General features: G+C 41.0%; 2 protein-coding genes across 4 annotated transcripts in view; one reads left to right on the top strand and one right to left on the bottom strand.

Annotated features, from left to right (window-relative positions):
* Nucleotides 1-3922, top strand: part of RFTN2 (raftlin family member 2) — a 49156-nt gene extending 45234 nt beyond the window's left edge. Inside the window, exon 12 of one of the 2 annotated variants that reach the window (XM_079781982.1) lies at nt 1882-3922. In XM_079781982.1, coding sequence (XP_079638108.1) covers nt 1882-2121 — 240 coding nt within the window. In that variant the 3' untranslated portion in view covers nt 2122-3922. Of the gene's footprint in view, nt 1-851; nt 1849-1881 lie in introns of those variants that run through there. The other variant, XM_079781983.1, reaches the window with a different exon arrangement.
* Nucleotides 3923-5925: 2003 nt separating this feature from the next.
* The window catches only part of LOC307106116 (MOB-like protein phocein), a 40008-nt gene continuing 26144 nt past the window's right edge, over nt 5926-19789 (bottom strand). Inside the window, exons 3-8 of one of the 2 annotated variants that reach the window (XM_079782228.1) lie at nt 14548-14648; nt 12481-12523; nt 12218-12304; nt 9846-9925; nt 8720-8831; nt 5926-8592 (exon numbers count right to left, since the gene is read on the bottom strand). In XM_079782228.1, the coding sequence (XP_079638354.1) occupies nt 8461-8592; nt 8720-8831; nt 9846-9925; nt 12218-12304; nt 12481-12523; nt 14548-14648 (555 nt within the window). In that variant the 3' untranslated portion in view covers nt 5926-8460. The remainder of the gene's footprint in view (nt 8593-8719; nt 8832-9845; nt 9926-12217; nt 12305-12480; nt 12524-14547; nt 14649-19789) is intronic. The other variant, XM_079782230.1, reaches the window with a different exon arrangement.

The raw sequence follows: 19789 nt of genomic DNA, 5'->3' as shown, positions 1-19789 counted from the left end.
CTCCGGGGACACGCTCAGCTTCCTGCACAAACCGTCCCCTGGACAGCCGTTACGTTCCGTGGGAGCCCACACAGTCCGCTTTCATAAAGCTGTTTGCTTTGTGTGTTTGCCTTGAAAACCAGCAGAAAATACTTGTGTACTTTGTACACTACAGTTCAACAGACCTATGGGTTAGCCAACTTTTGCAAGACTAGGCTAGGCATCTGACTTGCAGAGTTTGTGGGTTTTTTTTCCTAAGAATTTTATAATTTTAGCTCTTACATTTAAGAAAACGTAATCCTAGTTCCCAAATAACATACAAGTGAACTTTCCGCAAATACCTTCTTTGTAAACTGGGAAATGGCTTTTTAAATGTGTCCCTTTTCCCTGGCGGGGGTGGGCTCGGTTGGTTGGAGTATCTTTCTGGTCCTGGATTGATTCCTGGTCAGGGCACGTACAGGAGGCAACTGATGGATGTTTCTCTCTCACATCAATGTTTCTCTCTCTCTCTTGCCCTCTCCCTTCCTCTCTCTCTACAAAAGTAAATAAATAAATATTTTTTAAATCTATCCCTTTTAGTTTTCTTTTTATTTATTTTATTTTAAATATTTTTATTGATTTCAGAGAGGAAGGGAGAGAGAGATAGAAGCATCAATGATGAGAGAGAACATTGATCAGCTGCCTCCTGCACGCCCCCAGCTATGGATCAAGCCCGCAGCCCGGGCATGTGGCCTGACGGGGAATCGAACTGTGACCCCCTGGTTCATAGGTCAACAACACTCAACCACTGAGCCACGCCGGCCAGGCCTTGGTTTTCTTTTTAACTTTTTATCTTCTTTTTACTTCCCCTTGTTTCGTTGTTTGTGCCTAAGAGTACCTGATCGTATTCGAGTCCACGTCATGGTGTCGGTCCTTCACTAAGGAAGCCCTGGGTGGACATGCCATCAGGAGTCTGAACAGCCACCAGCTCTCTCTGAGCTTTCCTCTTACTCAGACCCCTTACGACTTGCGTCTCCTGGGCAGAGACCACGTTCTCCTCTCTGTTCTGACGGCACCAAGAACATCCCCAGCCCTCAGCAAGCATCCTGATGAGCATCCCAGCCCTCAGCAAGCATCCTGATGAGCATCCCAGCCCTCAGCAAGCATCCTGATGAGCATCCCAGCCCTCAGGAAATACTCTGAACGGCACCAAGAGCATCGCCAGTTCGCAGTGAACACTCTGAACGGCACCACTCGGCCTGACCCCGCCGTGACCTTCGGTGCAGCCCATTCCTAAGTGAAATGGGTGTGAGGCGGCCACTGGAACGCCTTTTCTTTTCTTTTAATATATTTTTATTGATTTCAGGGAGGAAGGGAGAGGGAGAGAGAGAGAAACATCAATGAGGAGAGAGAATCATTGATCAGCTGCCTCCTGCACATCCCCTACTGGGGATCAAGTCCACACCCCAGGCATGTGCCCTGACCGGGAATCGAACCATGACCTCCTGGTTCATAAGTCAGCACTCAACCACTGAGCCACCCTGGCTGGGCAACTAGAACACTTTTTCTATTGTTAGACCCCAACTAACACCAAGAAGAAAAATGGAACCTTTCATGTATCTCGATCCTTCTTTGCTCCCCGAGGTGTGATCTCAACCGGTTTCTCTGAAGTGTCGTTAGGGGCCCAGACGTGTCGACAGAGAACCGAGGGCCAGTGATGAGAATGATGCGCCCGGAAGCTCCCCAGGGGTGTGAGACAGAGCGGGGGCGGGGCTGGGGGACCGGGAAGGGCTGAGCTGGCCCTGGGATGAGCAGGGCCTGGATGAGAAGCAGGGAAAGGACATCGGGGCGGAGGCCGCGGGCGGAGGGCAGCGGGACAGGAGGCACCATCTCTCTAACTCCCGCTGCCTGTCTGTGTTCCAGAGGAAGGCCAGCCGGCACGGGAGAGGCGAAGACAGGCACAAAGTCGGCAGCAGGAGCATCGGCCTGGACACGGCCACGTCCCAGCCCACCGAGCACGGCGCCCCGCCCGAGGGCCTCCCCCCTCCTTCCAGGGCGCCCTGGATGCCGGCGCCCGCCCTGTCGGGGCTGGGCCTCCTGCGGGACCTGGACGACGGGCCGCTGGACCAGGAGGACGGAGTGACGCAGGTCACCTGTATGTGACAGGGAGCCGGCCCAGGGCCCTGAACACGGTCCTGCACACACCGGCCCCGGCTCTCTGTGGGCCTCTGTCTGCATGTATGTGACACCTCGGATTTTCCCAGGCTCGGCTCCTCCTAACCGCGCACACGTGGGCTCAGCCTCCCAGACAAGGAAGAATAATCAACACATCTGTACATCTGGACGCATGTTTACGCTGCTCCCAAATAAAAGCACCCGTGCGCACAGACGCCGCCGTAGGTACTAACGGAGGCCCCACGTCATCTTCTCACGAATGGACAAGGTGGACTCTCGTTATCACCCAGCGAGAAGACGGGAGGGCTCAGCCAGCACGGTGCCCGTTGGAGGGTCTCAGAGAGGGAGTCCTAATGACACTGGCAGCAACGCCCGCCCTGCACGCAGGCACAGGCCCACGGAGGAACGCCTCTCCCGGATGGACCCGTGGGCCCAGCCGTGGTGTGCACACAGAGCAGTTAAAACCTTCCTGCTCAAAACGTTCTCTGAAAAAAGTCCTTCTTGTTGTCGTTGCTTTCAAGGGTCGCCATGTTCCTGCCCTGTGCTAACCCATTGAGCTTCAACGTTGTGCTTCCTAATAGACTACAGAGAGAGAGAGAGAGAGAGAGAGAGAGAGAGAGAGAGAGAGAGAGAGAGAGAGAGCAGCGTCCCTCACCAGTCAGTGTGGAAAGAGCCCAATCTCAGCCTTTAAAAACCCAGTTGACAGGCAGAGTGGATCTGATTTCCTTTACGTTGTGAACAGCAGGAAACGGGGAGACATCACCTCTGAGTGGAAACGGCTCCTTCACACCCGCCCCGATGTGAACGGCGCTTCTGTTTCGCCGCTGCTGTCAGGAGCAGGTGGGGACCCAGAGCCCGGCATCCGGCAGGAGTGAGGCGCCCAGAGCACAGGGGTGGGTCTGGTGGCCCAGGGGGTCCCTCTCTGCCTCCGTGCTCTGCTCGGGGGGTGCCCGCGCCTCGCCCCGACTTCAGCAGGAAAAGACGGAAAGCCCACAGAACAGAGGCTCCGCAGTTCTCCATGGAAGCTGGCTTTGAAATGTGGGCACCTTCAAGGGAAGGACAGCTGGCTTTGCCATTGACGGAGTCAACGTATTCTATATTTTTATTAGCGTTGGTGTTGACATTAGAAGATCACTTGAGTAATAAAATGTCATTTGTTATTGGGCTATCGTTTTATTGAGTACACGTGTTTACAATGTGCTGTATACATTTCTGTATGTGTGTTCTCACGCATCTGGTGTGACTGACTGGGCCCTTCTCCGTGGACTGTGGATAGGACTGGCACAGTGTTATTCCACCTGTACCGTATGCAGAACCCTCACCTTTGTAGGTATAAAGGCTCTTAAGAATATTCTGCTCAGAATTATTCTGTGGAAACAGCTAGCAACAATCTTTGCAGAAATAATTTTGTTCGGTTTTTAGGTGAACCTAAGCTCCATATCCAAGAGTTGAATTTTTGGTAAAGACAAGCATGACTTCTGAGCCACAGCACGCCATGAGCTGGTGACGAGACACAGAAAAGGGACTCATAACCGCCAGACAGCTCCTCCCGGGCCAGGGGCCCCGAGGAGACTCCGGTGCCACGCTGCCTGCCGGGGGGATTCGCAGCATCAAAAGCAGGGCTAGACATTTGTACGTGACTAAAGGAAAACCGAGGCAGACACCAGTCACTTTTCATTTCATTTGATTTGTGTAAGTTTACTTTCTTTGTACAGTTTGCTTTTAACATTTATTAAAAAACATTTTGCCCTGACCGGTTTGGCTCAGTGGATAGAGCGTCGGCCTGCGGACTGAAGGGTCCCAGGTTCGATTCCAGTCAGGCATGTACCTTGGTTGTGGGTCCATCCCCGGTAGGGAGTGTGCAGGAGGCAGCTGATTGATGTCTCTAACTCTCTATCCCTCTCTCTTCCTCTCATGAAGCAAACCAGTAAGGCATGAACATCAAGTAATTCTTTTTTCGTCACAAATGAGATCACTAAATAAACAGCGAGGGGAATTGGAGAACGTGCCTGCAGGAAGGCAGCGGAACCGACCACGCGTTCCCACCGGGTGCTGGACTCGGTGCTGCCCGGAGGGGTGCTGGCCCCGGGCGGGGGCTGGCCGAGAGCCACCCAAATGGACAGCTGGGGAGTCTGACGTCTAACGTGAGCATTTCTTTTGTTGGTTGTGAAAAAAAAACAAACTAAATACATGTAATCTTCTTTGTGTCTTCCTGGGCACACTAACCCTGAGACGGTGTTCTCAATGCATCAGTGGCCACTGTCACAGAGTGCTAAGTGAAATGGCTTTCATTTCTCACAGCGAGAATAGCGTGTCTTTAACTTCAGTGACTTGTATAAAACTGAAAGACCAGATCTGGATATTTCACTTACATCTCCTTTTTCTGTCCCAGACTAGAGGCATACAGTTCCATGTTTATGCCACACATACGAAAAGTGGGTTTTAACATTTCTGCCGTTTTTCTGTGAACATTCGACCCTTAACCACGTCATTCTTTTGAATTTGTTCTTCTGGGAAACCATGTGTCTCGAGATTTTCCTCCTTTTGTAACCCCTTCCAAAAGTATGTCAGAATTCCATTTTTTAACGCAGCTTCTCAGACAGTTGCAGTCTGACATCCTACGTTTCTCCCTTCCTTCCCACCTCGTCATGTAGAGAGAATTAGGTAACATAAACCTCTGGTACAGCTATTGTCATAGTTATTTGTGCGTCAGCCTCTTCTCCAGACCTTGAACCCTAGCCGTGCCAGTTTTGATTCATTCACACCAGACAGCTATTGTTGTGTTGGCTGTTGTCATATTTTTCTTCGACAATCTAAGGGGAAAGAAGTCAGTGCCCCCGACTAAACAGTCAGGTATTGCATGTTTTCCCAATTCTGCAGCACACCAGTGTACCTCTTATGGCACGCCAGTTGAAAATCACTGCTCTGACAGATTCGCTTGGTATTATCTGGTTGTACAGTGTACTCTACAAATAATACATATTTTTTCAGAAAACAAATTTGATATTTTGACTATCTCAAGCTGCTAAATGTGTTGTACTAATACCTCTGTAGTGTCTGTAGTTAACAATATGCTGCATTCAAGAAATGAAAATCAACTACTTTTACTAAAACATTTGCATAGCACGGAAGAACTACACAAAGAAACCATTAGCACATCCAAAGAGTATGCAAAAACGAAGCATATACAATGTAGAATTTAACTGTGCAAATAAAATTATAGGAAGCCTTCAGACAAAAGGGTGTCATTGTTTAGTGATTAGTGTGAGCAAAGTACACAGGGAACAGATAATTAGTTCTATTACAATAAATTTGGCATCAGTCAGTAAATGTGTTTAAACCATAACACAGTCCTTACTAACAATGTAATCATGGGATTTTTAATGTTATTCTGATTTTAATATATTTGTATTGATTTCAGAGAGGAAGGGGAGGGAGAGAGAGATAGAAACATCAATGATGAGAGAGAATCATTGATTGGCTGTCTCCTGCACGCTCCCTACTGGGGATTGAGCCCTGCAACCCAGGCATATGCCCTTGACTGGAATCAAACCCGGGACCCTTCAGTCCACAGGCTGATGCTCTATCCACTGAGCCAAACCAGCTAGGGCTTATTTTGATTTTTAAAAAGTGTTAACTTAGCCGAAACCGGTTTGGCTCAGTGGATATAGTGTCGGCCTATGGACTGAAAGGTCCCAGGTTCGATTCTGGTCAAGGGCATGTACCTTGGTTGTGGGCACATCCCCAGTAGGGGGGGGGGGGTGTGCAGGAGGCAGCTGATTGATGTTTCTCTCTCATCTATGTTTCTAACTCTCTATTCCTCTCCCTTCCTCTCTGTAAAAAATCAATAAAATCTATATATATTTTTTTTAAAAAAAAAAGGAGAACACATTTAAAAAGAAAAGTGTTAACTTATTAAGAATTTAATTGAGGAGCTGTTCTAGAAATGCAAAATTGACCTCAAATCAGAGAAAATATATACACACAAAAGAACTATGATACTTACAGGAACATAATTAAGTTAGCTACCTTCCCAAATATGATAGAAGACTGAATTGACTAGTCAAAATAAGTTTATACAAAGAAAAATTTAACTTTTGGCTCTATATCGGATAATCCAAACAAAAAGTGGAGCTTAACTTCCTCATTACACGAAACTGAGTTTTCTATTCCCCTCTTTTTAGAACACTTACTTTAAAAATCAATGGTTTGCCAGGGCCAATAATTTTTTCACTACCACTTAGGTACATGTATATTTTCTAAAGTCTGTAAACAGTATTAAGGAAAAACAGTGACTGATCCATTCAGATCTGCCCAGTACAGTGAGTCAACTTCACATGCAGTGAGTATGAGTACAAGGATGTCAATGAGTACAAAAGCAAGACTACAAACTGATGTTAACCACCCAACCTTTTTTTATGATTGATTCCAAACACAGCACAGGGAAGATGGAATGAGTAATTTAAAAAAACGTATTTTATTTCCCCATTAGAACTAAGCCGTTTTATTCAAAATGTGTTTTAAAATACTTAGCCAGATTGCCAACCCCAGCCACTGCAACACAAATCCACTGAGACACCATCTAGAGAGAACAGCTACATTGCTGTATATAATTTATTAACTTAGTAGTTTAGTCTCTCAATATTTAGCACGTTTGTGTAAAAATTAATATCCCTATAGGTTTATAGTGACATTAATATAAATGTATAATTTCAAAGTCAACATTCCTTTCACTGTGACGTAAAGGTTCTTGGAGGACAGCTGTGGATTGGGGTAAAAGAATGACTGGCTACGAGGACAGAGCTGCTCCCAAACCAAACACACCGGCAGCTCGGAAAGGCGTCGATACACACACACCCTCAGAATGCTACTATTCCCGTTTCTGCGGCACATACTGGTCTCATTATAGGATATAAAATATGTCCTCAGATTTGAAAAAAATAAACAAACCAAGATGAATACATTTTCATCTTCATTTCAAAATAACCATTTTAAATAAAAAGTTCCCCATGCTTAACTCTGTTCAAGAGATGGATTTATACATTTTCTTCACTACATGTACAATTTTTTTAGCCTATCACAGTGCCTCATTACAACCAGTTTAGCAATCAGAACTCCAGTGCCTTATTAAAAACTGCATTCAGTATAAGACTGTAAAATTTGCAGTCGAATCCTTAAGACACTGAATTATTACAAAGTCTAAAATATGTAATACCCCTGGAACCTGTAAATTCTTGCAAAAAAACATCACATGTGCATATAATTCAAACATAAACTTTGTAGGGAGGGGGTCATAAAATAAATACTACAATATTTTTCAACTCAATTTAAATGCTGCCTTGATGGTTAGATAAAAAGAATAATATTACTAACAGAGAGAATCAAACTAGTTTTAAAACTTTTCCAAGTAGTTAGAGCAATTTAGCAAAACAAAGATAAGCAAGAGCCTATGCAGATACATTTCTCCTGTAGTGTAATTGCTAATATGAGGTATAGTCTGTAAGCAATTAATACAATATAAATAGGTATAAGCTACCACTAGCTCAGTCTGGTGAAAAGCTTCTCAGCCAATGTAGTTGGGGAGGGAGTGAAGGGAAATGAGAAGGGAAGGACAGGGTAGGTTTGCAGTGGGAACATTATTTACGCACTTACTATTATCACCATCTTGTATGTAACAGTCCACTGTAGCAAAAAGTAAATCCTCTCCAAGTATATGGGTCTAGAATTTACTTTATGTAGTATTAAGATTATTTCAGTATTACTAATGCTTCATTTGATTTATATTTGGACATACACATAATCATATATGTATATCAAAAACTATAAACAGAATTTTAAAACACTTTTAGCTAATTTTTGAAAAGTTAATAGTTAAGACTAAACTATGTGCTACAGAATTTTCTAGACTAACTAAACTCAGGGGTAAAACCAAAGGAAAACGTTACTATTTCTTTAGTAAATGGCTTGTGCGAAACCTCAAGCTCACTCATCTTTTTATAGATGGGTTTATTTGATGAGGATTGTGATCCAATGATTGTTTAGCAGCAATTTTACCAAACTGTAAATTCTTTTATTAACAGGCATTATAAACAGATAATACTAATCTTATTTAAAAACCATGAGTGCCACACCGGTGAATATACAGCTCATGAATAACTTAAAAAGTATTTCCCATTTTAAAAGGCAACACTCAGCATACAAAAACCTATACTAAACAAAGAGGCTATAATATGGATACATGATTGATGTGTCTAAAATGATATATATACAGTACATAATTAATGTTAATTATGTGATCAGTACATTTTTTTTCCTATATGATTCCCTTCATGCTTCACTTTCCCCAGAAACTGAATTCTGAACTTCCTCTTCTAAAATTGGTACAATCAGGTTATCCTTGGACATCAAATTATATTTCATCACAAATTTAGTAAACCGATGACACAAAAATGTTTCATTCTGTAGAGAAGAAGAAAAAATGTTATTTTAATTTACTACCCAAACTAAAAAAATGAGATATAATATCAGCACATATTGTCATCATTCTGATAAAAATGCATCAGGATAATTAGTAAAACATACTTACTTCATATTCATCAAATATCTGCCGATGATGAAAATAAGCATGTGAAAATATTCTGTAAATCCTACGGCATACTGATCCTAGTTTTGCTACAGATGATTCCTTTATGCTAACCCTAGAAACAGAAATCAGAGATTCATAGAGCTTGACAGATCTTATGAAAAATATACAGTATTCCAATCTCCTAAATTCACAAGTGTGAAAACAGACACCTAGGGAAAAGGTCCAAGTGCTAGTAAGTGGCAAGAGCAGGACTAGAACCCTGTTCGCTCCTGAGCCAGGGCTCCTTCTATGTAACCACAGTGCCTAAGAAATTTAGTATCATGGTTTTGAAACATTGTAGTTTAATGCAATTAAAACAAATCCCTGACAAATCAAAACCTACTAAAACATACACATATGACATTAACAGTTTGTTCTCTAGAGATGATTAAAACTACTAAAAGGAATTATTGTTTTATTCCATAAAACTTGATTCTTTTTTTTGTGTGTGTGTGAAATAAAAACTGCCAGCATATTTTGGATATATTTTTTTTAATGTATTTGGATTCTGAGGCAAAAAACAGTATTTTTTACATATTTTATCTGAGCTCTTTAGAGTTAATGATATTTGGGGGAAATAAAATTTCCAAATTGATCCACCTGATAACAAATATCTTAATAGAATAAAAGACCAGTCACAAACCTCACCAATAATATAAGACAGTATACACAGGCTTCTTCCCAGATCTTATTTGATGAGGACTGTAATAGGCAAGGACAAGGCATCCTTCAAAAACAAGCAGTCCAGCTAAGAAAAGTCTGCTCCTGAGGCATGCTGTCTAAGAGGCTGACTGTCACAGAGATTCCAGTAAGTAAGTGTGCAAATATCCCAACTCTAAAGCGTCCGAGAGCGAGCCCTGGACAAGGACACAGCAGCCGGGACTAGCCTTGACTGAACTGGCCTGGGAGCTTTGGAACTAAGTCCTGCTACCTTTAGTTTAACTAGAACCATCATTTCAAAACTTGAATAAAAGATAAAGCTTAAAGAATACAATGCATTAACCAGGAACCTAGTTTTAATTTTAAAAACAAAAATCTTTTAAATTAAATCCAAAAAGTTTAATGCCATGTTTAAAAGTTTGTTTACCTGCTGGGAAAATATTTATTGCTATTCAGAAGACATGCAGCACCATCAAGTGTGTGTCTAGTATAGTCTATAGCAGGACACTGTAAAAGAAAGAACATAAAAATGCATCAACAAAGAGCTCTGCCTCTTCGTTTAGGTGTATTTATTATATGTGTGTCTTATTCCGAAAACCTAATATATCCTAAAAAAGAATTGCCTTATAATATCAGAATGACTAAAATTCAGTGTTACATCAATAAATAAGACTACTATCCCCATGAACTATATCAGACTCTAGAAGATCCATGAACCAATCTCCTAATTTCTCACTCCCAACACTGGAAAGAACACCTGATTAGCTCATTAACCCTCTGACTTTACAAATGAGGAGACGGAAGCTGGTCAGTTTGCAGAGTCTGCACAGGCTTCTTCCAGGTCTTAAAATTATCTGTGGGCAAAGATAAGGAATCTTTCAAAACAAGCAGCCAGTTCAGAAAAGATCACAGATTTACTAGCAAGTAAGCAAGCATGTAAATATCCCAGCTCTACAGCCTAAGACAGAGAGCCCTGGAGAATGGTGCACAGCATCAGGGACTATCAGTGACTCATGGCCAATGACTCAGGCAAGATCATACCGTTAGGCAGGACTTAAAAACATGTTTATGGTAGGAATATACTGGGCCCTCCGTCCACTGACTTATACTTTACCAAGGACCCAGAAGCCTCCTTCTCTTCACAAATACCTCGAGGGATCACTGCCTTCTAACACCCTACAAGCATCCTTTATTATGTGTCTGGCACCCTATTATCCTAGCAGCTTTCTAAAGAATTTTCTCCTTAACCTCCTTTGAAATTAAACATGAAATTTATATCTTTACATTTTAATAAACCTGTCTTATCCTATTCCACTTATCAGAAACAACAAAACCTATTGTCTCATGGCAAATCAGCAAACCGACTAAAGGAAAAGTAAAACTGCAAAGGAATCTCCTCGCTCAGTTCTTGTGAAGGCAGAAGGGAGACGGATCAGAGGAAAGGAGCAGTGAGAATGAACCAGGGATCCACTTGAAGAAAAAATGAACTGGATTTAGAAACTTAAATTAGTAACTACTAAATACAGCTTATTACAGTGTGATGGTAAATAAACAAAGATTATCTAACAAACAAAAAAACACAAGTATCACATGGCCTCACTCATATGTGGACTCTCATGAACAAAATAAATCCAGACACAGAAGCATTGAACAGAATGTGGAATCTCCGAGGGAAGGTGTGGGTGGGTGGGTAGGTGGGAAGAGATCAACCAAAGAACTTGTATGCATATATGCATAACCCATGGCCACAGACAATAGCGTGGTGAAGGCCTGGGCAGAGGGTGTACCAAAGGGTCTTGGGTTCGATTTCCGGTCAAGGGCAGATACCTGGGTCCCAGGTTTCAATCCCTGCCCAGGTTCAGGTGAGATGTTTCTCTCTTTCCCCTCATCCCTCTCTAACTTCCACTCTCTCTAAAAAACAATGGAAAAAATATCCCCCGGTGATGATTTAAAAATTGTGGTAAAATATATAGTACACAACATTTGCCATTGTAACTATTTTTAAATGTATAGTCGGTGGCATTAATTACATTCAGTGTCATGCAACCAACACCATTGTTTCTAACCAAAGGTTTTTCATCATCCCAAACAGAAACTCTATACCATCAATCAATACCTTCCCATGCTCCTCACCCCCCCGGTCCCTGGTAACCTCTCTAATCTATTGTCTCTATAAATTTGCCCTTTCAAGATATTCCATATAAGTAGAATCCATAAAATAGCTATCCCTTTGTGTCTGGCTTATTTGGCTCAGTATAATGTCCTCAAGGTTCATCCATGCTGTAGCATATATCTGAACTTCATTCCTTTTCATGGCTAAAAAATATTCCCTTGTATGTATATACCACAATCTGTTTATCCATTCTCCATATAACTGCCCAATTATGAAAAATGATACTAATTATAAGTAATCCTGCCCTAGCTTGTTTGGCTCAGAGGATAGAGTGTCAGCCTTCGGACTGAAGGATCCCGGATTTAATTCCAGTCAAGGGCACATGCCCAGGTTGCGGGCTCAATCCCTAGTAGGGGACATGTAGGAGACAGCCAATCAATGAGTCTCTCTCATCACTGATGTTTCTATCTCTCTCTCCTTCTCCCTTCCTCTCTGAAGTCAATAAAAATACATTTTAAAAAAAAAAATTCTAAAACAGCACTGTGGCAATAACTTTGCAGCAAAGAACACGAAACCAACTGGCAAAATAAAGAGTGAACTAAAGCCCCTAAAAACTTGTCTACCACAGTCTGTACAAATGTAGGTTATGGCCATTTTATTAGTCATTCTGCTTTATGAATTCTCACCTCTTTTGGAGTTTTATGAGCTGCACAAAGAAAAATCCACTGCTCAGTCGCTGTCATCTGAGTACATGTGTCTGGATGGCATTCGCTCTGTTAAAAGGTTACATTTAATATGTAAAGCAATTAAAAAGTTTATCATTGGGGTTACTACATTTCCATGTACAATTCTTATTAGAAATCTTAGATAAGTCTTGTAAGCACATTAAGTTATAAAATTAGGGGAATAATGAGAACTTTCAATTATAACTTTAACTTGAAAATATTACCTGAAGTTTGACAGCAAGTCCATTGAGCTCAAGACAGAATTGCCTAAAAATTCAAATATATAAATGAAAAGTCTTATGTATTTTCCACATTATATTTAGAATATTAATTTAAAATACAGAACCCTACCAGTACCATCCATCCTCCCTCAAAATTCAAAACAAATGATCGTAAAAAAGTTCAATATCAGAGTTCAAGAACTTGATCACTCTTAACACTGAAAATTGATACAATTTTACTGAGAAGTATTTTAGAAAAATTTACCAGGACACTTAGAAAATGTATATTTTTTTATTAAGTCATTCTCCTAAGAACCAATTCTAATTAAATAATCGGAATAATATGCAGATATATGTACAAAGATGTTCACAGAAACCATATACATAAAAAAAACTTTTTTTAACATTCTAAATGATTAGCAACTGAAGAGTAATAAAATGTTGGCAAAGGATATATATTTATACTCACAGTAAGATTCCAGTTACGTATAAAATTATATGCGTTTATATATCCATATACAAACAGATATACAAAAAAGACTACACTTTTTCTTTTAATACCTCTACATATTTTACAAGTTTTGTTATGACTACAAACATGTCTTCGTAAAACCTTCAATCATAACATAGAAGAACGTCTTCCATAATTCCACCACCTCTTCCGAAAATATAATTATTGTTTATAGCAAATTTGATTTTATATATAATGATGATTTTAAATATATTGGGATCATATACACAATTTTGTAACTTGCTTTTTTGTCACTGAACAGATCATGGGCATTTTTTTTCATGACATCTTTTCCTTCTAAAATTTCCAAATTGAGAATTACAAGCCTAGAACAATTTTTGGAACATTGTTAAGTGCTCAAAAACTACTTTATGACACAAAAATAACTTACTTCATTAACTGTCAAAATACTAAATGTTCCCTCTAAAAAATCTATCGAATTAGTTACTCACTACTGTGTTTCCCCATCAAACAAAATCTAGACAACATGCCTGCAACATCAATTTTAAAAAGTACCTCATCTACAAATTGAGGCACTCATCACAGAAAATGTGGTCTAAGTTACTGGAGAAAAGTCATACTACATTTATTATGTTTAAATCAACTCAAAAGTAACAAACCCCGATGAACATATATCCATTCTGCATTCTCCATATTTAACCTATCAACTCATCCCAACTCCCATTTATACTAGAAAGTTGATAAATTCAAGAAACCATCTAGTAACTTCAGGATATAGCTGCTTCTAAAGTTAATTCTAGTTAACTAGTCCTTCACTCATCATCAATTTTCTCATTCAAAGGATATTATGAAAAGCTCCAAAACTCCTTATTGCAGGATTACAATTAATCTATATTTTCCAAAGGGAAGACTAAAGTTCACAGTAGTTAATAGGTAACTCATCAGATACCAAGCTTATACCCGGAGCTTGACATGATCCTCTAGAGAGAGAGATAGCTATTCATGAGTAGGTAAATAGAAATAATGCATTTGTGGTTAAAGGATATGATTAAGGAAAACTGTGTAAAAACATAAGGTCCAAATCCATAAATGTAAAAAATAATCAGTAAATATCAAAGTTGAAAATTTTATAACACTGAAAATATAAAAGCTTTAGAATTTGCTTTTTGATCTGCAATTAATGATTTTATTTGTAATTCATAATTAATATTAAAGATTATCCTATATAATAAAAGGCTAATATGCAAATTGACCAAACAGCGGAATGACTGGTCACTATGACGTGCACTGACCACCAGGGGACATATGCTCAACACAGGAGTCGGGCTCATGGCTGGCGAGCACAGCAGCGGTGGTGGGAGCCTCTCCCACCTCCGCGGCAGTGCTAAGGATGTCCGACTGCCGGCTTAGGCCCGCTCCCCAGGAGGAGCAGACCTAAGCCGTCAGTCGGACATTCCCCGAGGGCTCCCTGACTGCAAGAGGGCACAGGTCAGGCTGAGGGACACACCCACCCCCCGAGTGCACGAATTTCATGCACCAGGCCTCTAGTTTTTTACTAATAAGTATTATTACTATTTTGATATACCATAAGGACTTACCTTAAATGTTCATACTTCCATACACCTTCATCTTGGCCTTCAGGTGGTTCAAGGATTTTGTCAATATTGGAACAATCTGCTCTTATGTTCTGTTGAATATACTATAAACAAAGAAGTTCTTATAGTTAATTAAAATATTACACTACATGGAAAATCTTATATTAAACATATATAATTTTTTAACATATAAAAACTGCTTGCCCTAACCAGTTTGGCTCAGTGGATAGAGTGTCAGCCTGAGGACTGAAGGGTCCCAGGTTCGATTCCAGGCAAGGGCATGTACCTTGGTTGCGGGCACATCCCCAGTACGGAGTGTGCAAGAGGCAGCTAATCGATGTTTCTCTCTCATCAATGTTTCCTCTCTATCCCGCTCCCTTCCTCTCTATAAAAAATCAATAAAATATATTTTTAAAAAAACAAAAAAACTGCCTTGACCAGTTTGGCTCAGTGGATAGAGCGTCGGCCCGTGGACTCAAGGGTCCCGGGTTCGATTTCAGTCAAGGGCATGTACCTTGGTTGTGGGCACATACCCAGTGGGGAGTGTGCAGGAGGCAGCTGATCAATGTTTCTAACTCTCTATCCCTCTCCCTTCCTCTCTGTAAAAAAATCAATAAAATATATTTAAAAAAACAAACAAAAAAACTGCTCTTGCCTGGCCAGCATGGCTCAGTGGTTGAGCATCGACCTATGAACCAGGAGGTCATGGTTCAATTCCCGGTCAGGGCACATACCCAGGTTTTGGGCTCAATCCCCAGTAAGGGGTGTGCAGGAGGCATGGTTTTCTTTCTTTCTTTCCCTCTCTCTCTCCCCTCTTCCTTTCTCTCTCTAAAAATCAATGAAAACATTTTTTTAAAGTAAATAATCCCATAAAGCTGGTTATGAATTCCTGGGTGCAATCCTGATGTGTGCACAGTGCATGCATGGATCTTATCCTAATTAATATCTGACAGACTCTGAGAACTGAGCTAATGGATATACCTCCACCTAGGCCGACAACAGGTTGGTGCGCACGCACACACAACAGATGCAAAAGGTTTTGAAAACTAAACTGACACTGGAATCTCAGTTCAGTTGGAACTTGCAAACTGTATCTAACAAAGTCAAATGCCTGCTATAACAAAAACATCACATTCTCCATTGGGTTAAATAAGACCAGAATGTAAACATAATATTCAAAATGTCGTCCAGGATATAATCCAAAATTAGTTGGCATACAAAGAATACATGAAAATCTCAATTATCATGGGGAAAAACAAGCACAAGACACCAATGACAAGATGACACAGATATTGGAAATTACCTGACAAAGACTTTAAAGCAGCTATTTAAAAACTGCTTGAATGTAAAATTACAAACACTTGAAACAAAAGTATCAATAAAGATAAAAAGAGCCAAATGGAATTTTTTTTTAATTTTCTATTGCTACAGTGATTTTTATTCCTTTTTTAAAAATATATTTTTATTTATTTCAGAGAAGGGAGAGGGAGAGAGAGATAGAAACATCAATGATGAGAAAGAATCACTGATTGGCCGCCTCCTGCACGCCCCATACTGGGACTGAGCCCGCAACCAGGCATATGCCCCGCCCGGGAATCAAACTGTGACCTCCTGGTTTACAGTTTGACACTCAACCACTGAGCTACACCAACTGGGTGCCAAATGGAAATTTTAGAACTGGAAAACACAACCACCAAAGTAAAACACTCACTGGACTCAATAGCAGAATGGAGATGACACAGTAAAGAATCAATAAATTTGTAGGTAGATAAATAGGTATTATCCAATCTGAACAACAGAAATTAAAAGGAATAAAAATAATAATAAACAGAGTCTCAGGAACTTGTCAGACAATAACAAAAGATTTAATCACCATCATCCCACAAAAAGAAAAAGCATGTGGCGCTAATAAATATATCTGAATAAATAATGGCTAAAAAGTTTCCAAGTTAGGAAAAGACATAAACCTACAAATTCAAGAAGGTGAATAGGCTAATGGGGAGTGATTATTTAATGGGTACAGAGTTTCAGTGGGACAAGATGAAAAATTCTCAAGATAGATGGAGGTGGTAATGGCTGCATAAAATGTGGATCTACTTAATACCACAAAACTGTACACTTAAAATGGGAAAAAGTGGTAAATTTTATATATTTTTTAATCACAATAAAAAAAGCAGAGTGAATGCCAAACAGGAAAACCCAGAGTCCGGCCAGCAAATTGCAGTGGTTGAGCTTTGACCTATGAACCGGGAGATCTCAGTTCAATTCCCAGTCAGAGCACATGCCCGGGTTGCAGGTTTGATCCCCAGTAGGGGGCGTGCAGGAGGCAGCCCATCAATAATTATCTCTCTTCATTGATGTTTCTAACTCCCTCTCCCTTCCTCTCTCTGAAATTAATTAAAAACATATTTTAAAAAAAGAAAGAAAACCCAAAGAAATCCATGCCCAGACACATAATTAAACTACCAGAGCCCAGCTGGTGTGGCTCAGTGGCTGAGCATCAACCCATGATCCAGGAGATCAGGTTCAATTCCCGGTCAAGGCACATGCCTGGGTTGCAGGTTCGATCCCCTGTAGGGGGTGTGCAGGAGGCAGCCAATCAATGATTCACTCTCATCACTGATGTTTCTATCGCTCTCTCTCCCTCTCTTTGAAAACAATTAAAAAGATATTTTAAGAAAGATAACGTCTCACACACATACAAAAAGGCAATGCACAAAACCATTCATTCAGGAATGCTCTTCCATTTCCTGTGCTAAATACCTAATACACTAAATCCATTTTAAAGATTTTTATAATGATTATGAATTATTTTTAAAGCTCAAAGAACTCAACTGTATTTGTGTTTTATTCCTTAAGATCTCCAAATAACAATAAATCCAAATAGCTATCTACTTTTATTATCTGGCCATTAGACAATGCCAAACAGCCTATTGTTATTGCACATTTTCTCTTTAAAAATGTTGCCGAGGCCGGTTTGGCTCAGTGGATAGAGCGTCGGCCTGCGGACTGAAGGGTCCCAGGTTCGATTCCGGTCGGGGGCATGTGCCTTGGTTGCGGGCACATCCCCTGTCGGGGGTGTGCAGGAGGCGGCTGATTGATATTTCTCTCTCGTCAATGTTTCTAGCTCTCTGTCTCTCTCCCTTCCTCTCTGTGAAAAATCAATAAAATATATTAAAAAAAAAAAAATGTTAACCAAGCCCTAGCTGGTTTGGCCTTGTGGATGGAGCATCAGCATGCGGATTGAAAGGTCACAGATTCTGGCCAGGGGCACATGCCTGGGTTGCGGGCTTATCAATGATTCTCATCATTGATGTTTCCCTCTCTCTATTCCTCTCCCTTCCTCTCTAAAATCAATAAAAATGTTTTTTTTAAAAAGTTAACCAATGCCTCGTCCAATTTACTATTACACGTAATTTCAGGCATCCTTTTATTACACCTTAAATGTGATCCTATATAATAAAAGGCTAATATGCAAACTGTCCCCTCCACCAGGAGTTCGACTGGGAGTTCAACCAGGGGGCGGCGCCTGCTGGCCAACCACCCTTGGCCCCTCCCCCTGGCCGGCCACACCCCTGATCTGCCTCCCCACCCCAATCAGGGGCAGGCTGGTCAGACCTCACCCATGCACGAATTCGTGCACCAGGCCTCTAGTGTTTTAATAATTAGCTATGGAAATTATTTTTTCCCCAGATTCCAGATTTTATTCATTTTGAAAAAATGACCAGCTGGTGTGTGTGTTTTTTTAACCCAACTAGTTCACAATGTGATTCTCAATAAGAATATTTAGTAATATCATGTGCACGCCCCCCCCCAAAAAAAAAGTAAATAAATAAATAAAATAAAAAAGAATATCCTGCCCTGGCTTGTGTGGCTCAGTTGGTTGGAGTATTATCCTGTACACCAAAAGGTTGAGGGTTCAATTCCCAGTAGGGGCACATATAGGAGGCAACCAATTGATGTTTCTCCCCCACCCCCCACTTCTCTCTCTAAAATCAATAAACATATCCTCGGGTGAGGATTTTAAAAAATGGTTAAAAAAAAAAAAAGTAAAGCTTAGGTACATGTTCGCAAGTGTTCAGTCACCAAATCAATATGCTATTTCTATTTAATGTTATTCTAATTTAGTATTCAGTTAATTTTGAATTAAGTTCACTGTAAAATCAAATTTGGTACACTAATATAGTACAGATTAACATATTTTAAGATATTAAAATATATTTAGGTTTGATTATAGTTTAATATGCCATCTTAAAACAAAATGAAGGTTGACAAAAGTTTTAAATAGCCATCCATTAATTCCATGGATTCTGGTTTGTGCTAAAGACATAGGAATGAGGAGAAACCAAGAAGGCAGCATAGGTAAACACCTAAACTGCTGCTTCGCACAACAATTTCAAAACTACAACTAAAAGACAAAACGGACATCATCCAGAACCACAGGAAGGCTGGCTGAATGGAAATTCTACAACTAGAAGGAAAGAGAAAAGCACACTGAGACTCACAGGAGCTGCGGAAGGCAGAGGTATTAAGGCGTGCGCGCGGAGGGCTGACAACTGAGTACGCGGCTGGCTTTCTCAATCGGGAGGGAGACAAAAGCTCCTGACTGCTCTGAACTTCAGTTCCGGGCGAGACTCTGGGGACCCAGACTCATTCGGGGAGAAATTGGACTGTCTGGCAGCGGGCGAAACTTGAGGGCAGCTTTCTCTCAGAGGTGCTTGCAGCGATTACCACGGGACACTGAGACCCAGGGGCCTCTTAGGCCAGGGCTGACAGGAAGCCATTGCTGTCTGCTCCGCCCTGAGACTCCGCCCCATCCAAGCTGAGCACAGAGGCTTTTGCAAGTCTTGTCTCATAAGGGTGTCTCCAGCACAGATCTCCCATCATAGACACAGCTGATCCTCACAGCCAATTGGCCTGGAGGTCAATTCCTCCCAGTGATACCAACAACAATCAAGACTTAACTACAACAAGACTGTGCACACAGCCCACAAAGGGGTGCACCAAGAGTGAACACCTCAGGTAACTGGGGAGGCTGAGCCACTGGGCCCTATAGGACACCTACCACACAAAGCCACTCTATCAACACAGGGAAGCAGCCAAAATGAAAGAAATGGAGGAAAGCAAACGACTGGATATAGAGTTCAAAACCACGGTTATAAGGTTTTTCAAGAATTTCCTAGAAAAGGCTGATAAATTCAGCGAGACCCTTGAGGATATGAAAAAGGACCAACTAGAAATTAAG

This window comes from Cnephaeus nilssonii (genome assembly GCF_951640355.1).
Source record: "Cnephaeus nilssonii genome assembly, chromosome: 10".
Classification (NCBI taxonomy): domain Eukaryota; kingdom Metazoa; phylum Chordata; class Mammalia; order Chiroptera; family Vespertilionidae; genus Cnephaeus; species Cnephaeus nilssonii.
This window is presented reverse-complemented; position numbering and strand designations above follow the sequence as displayed.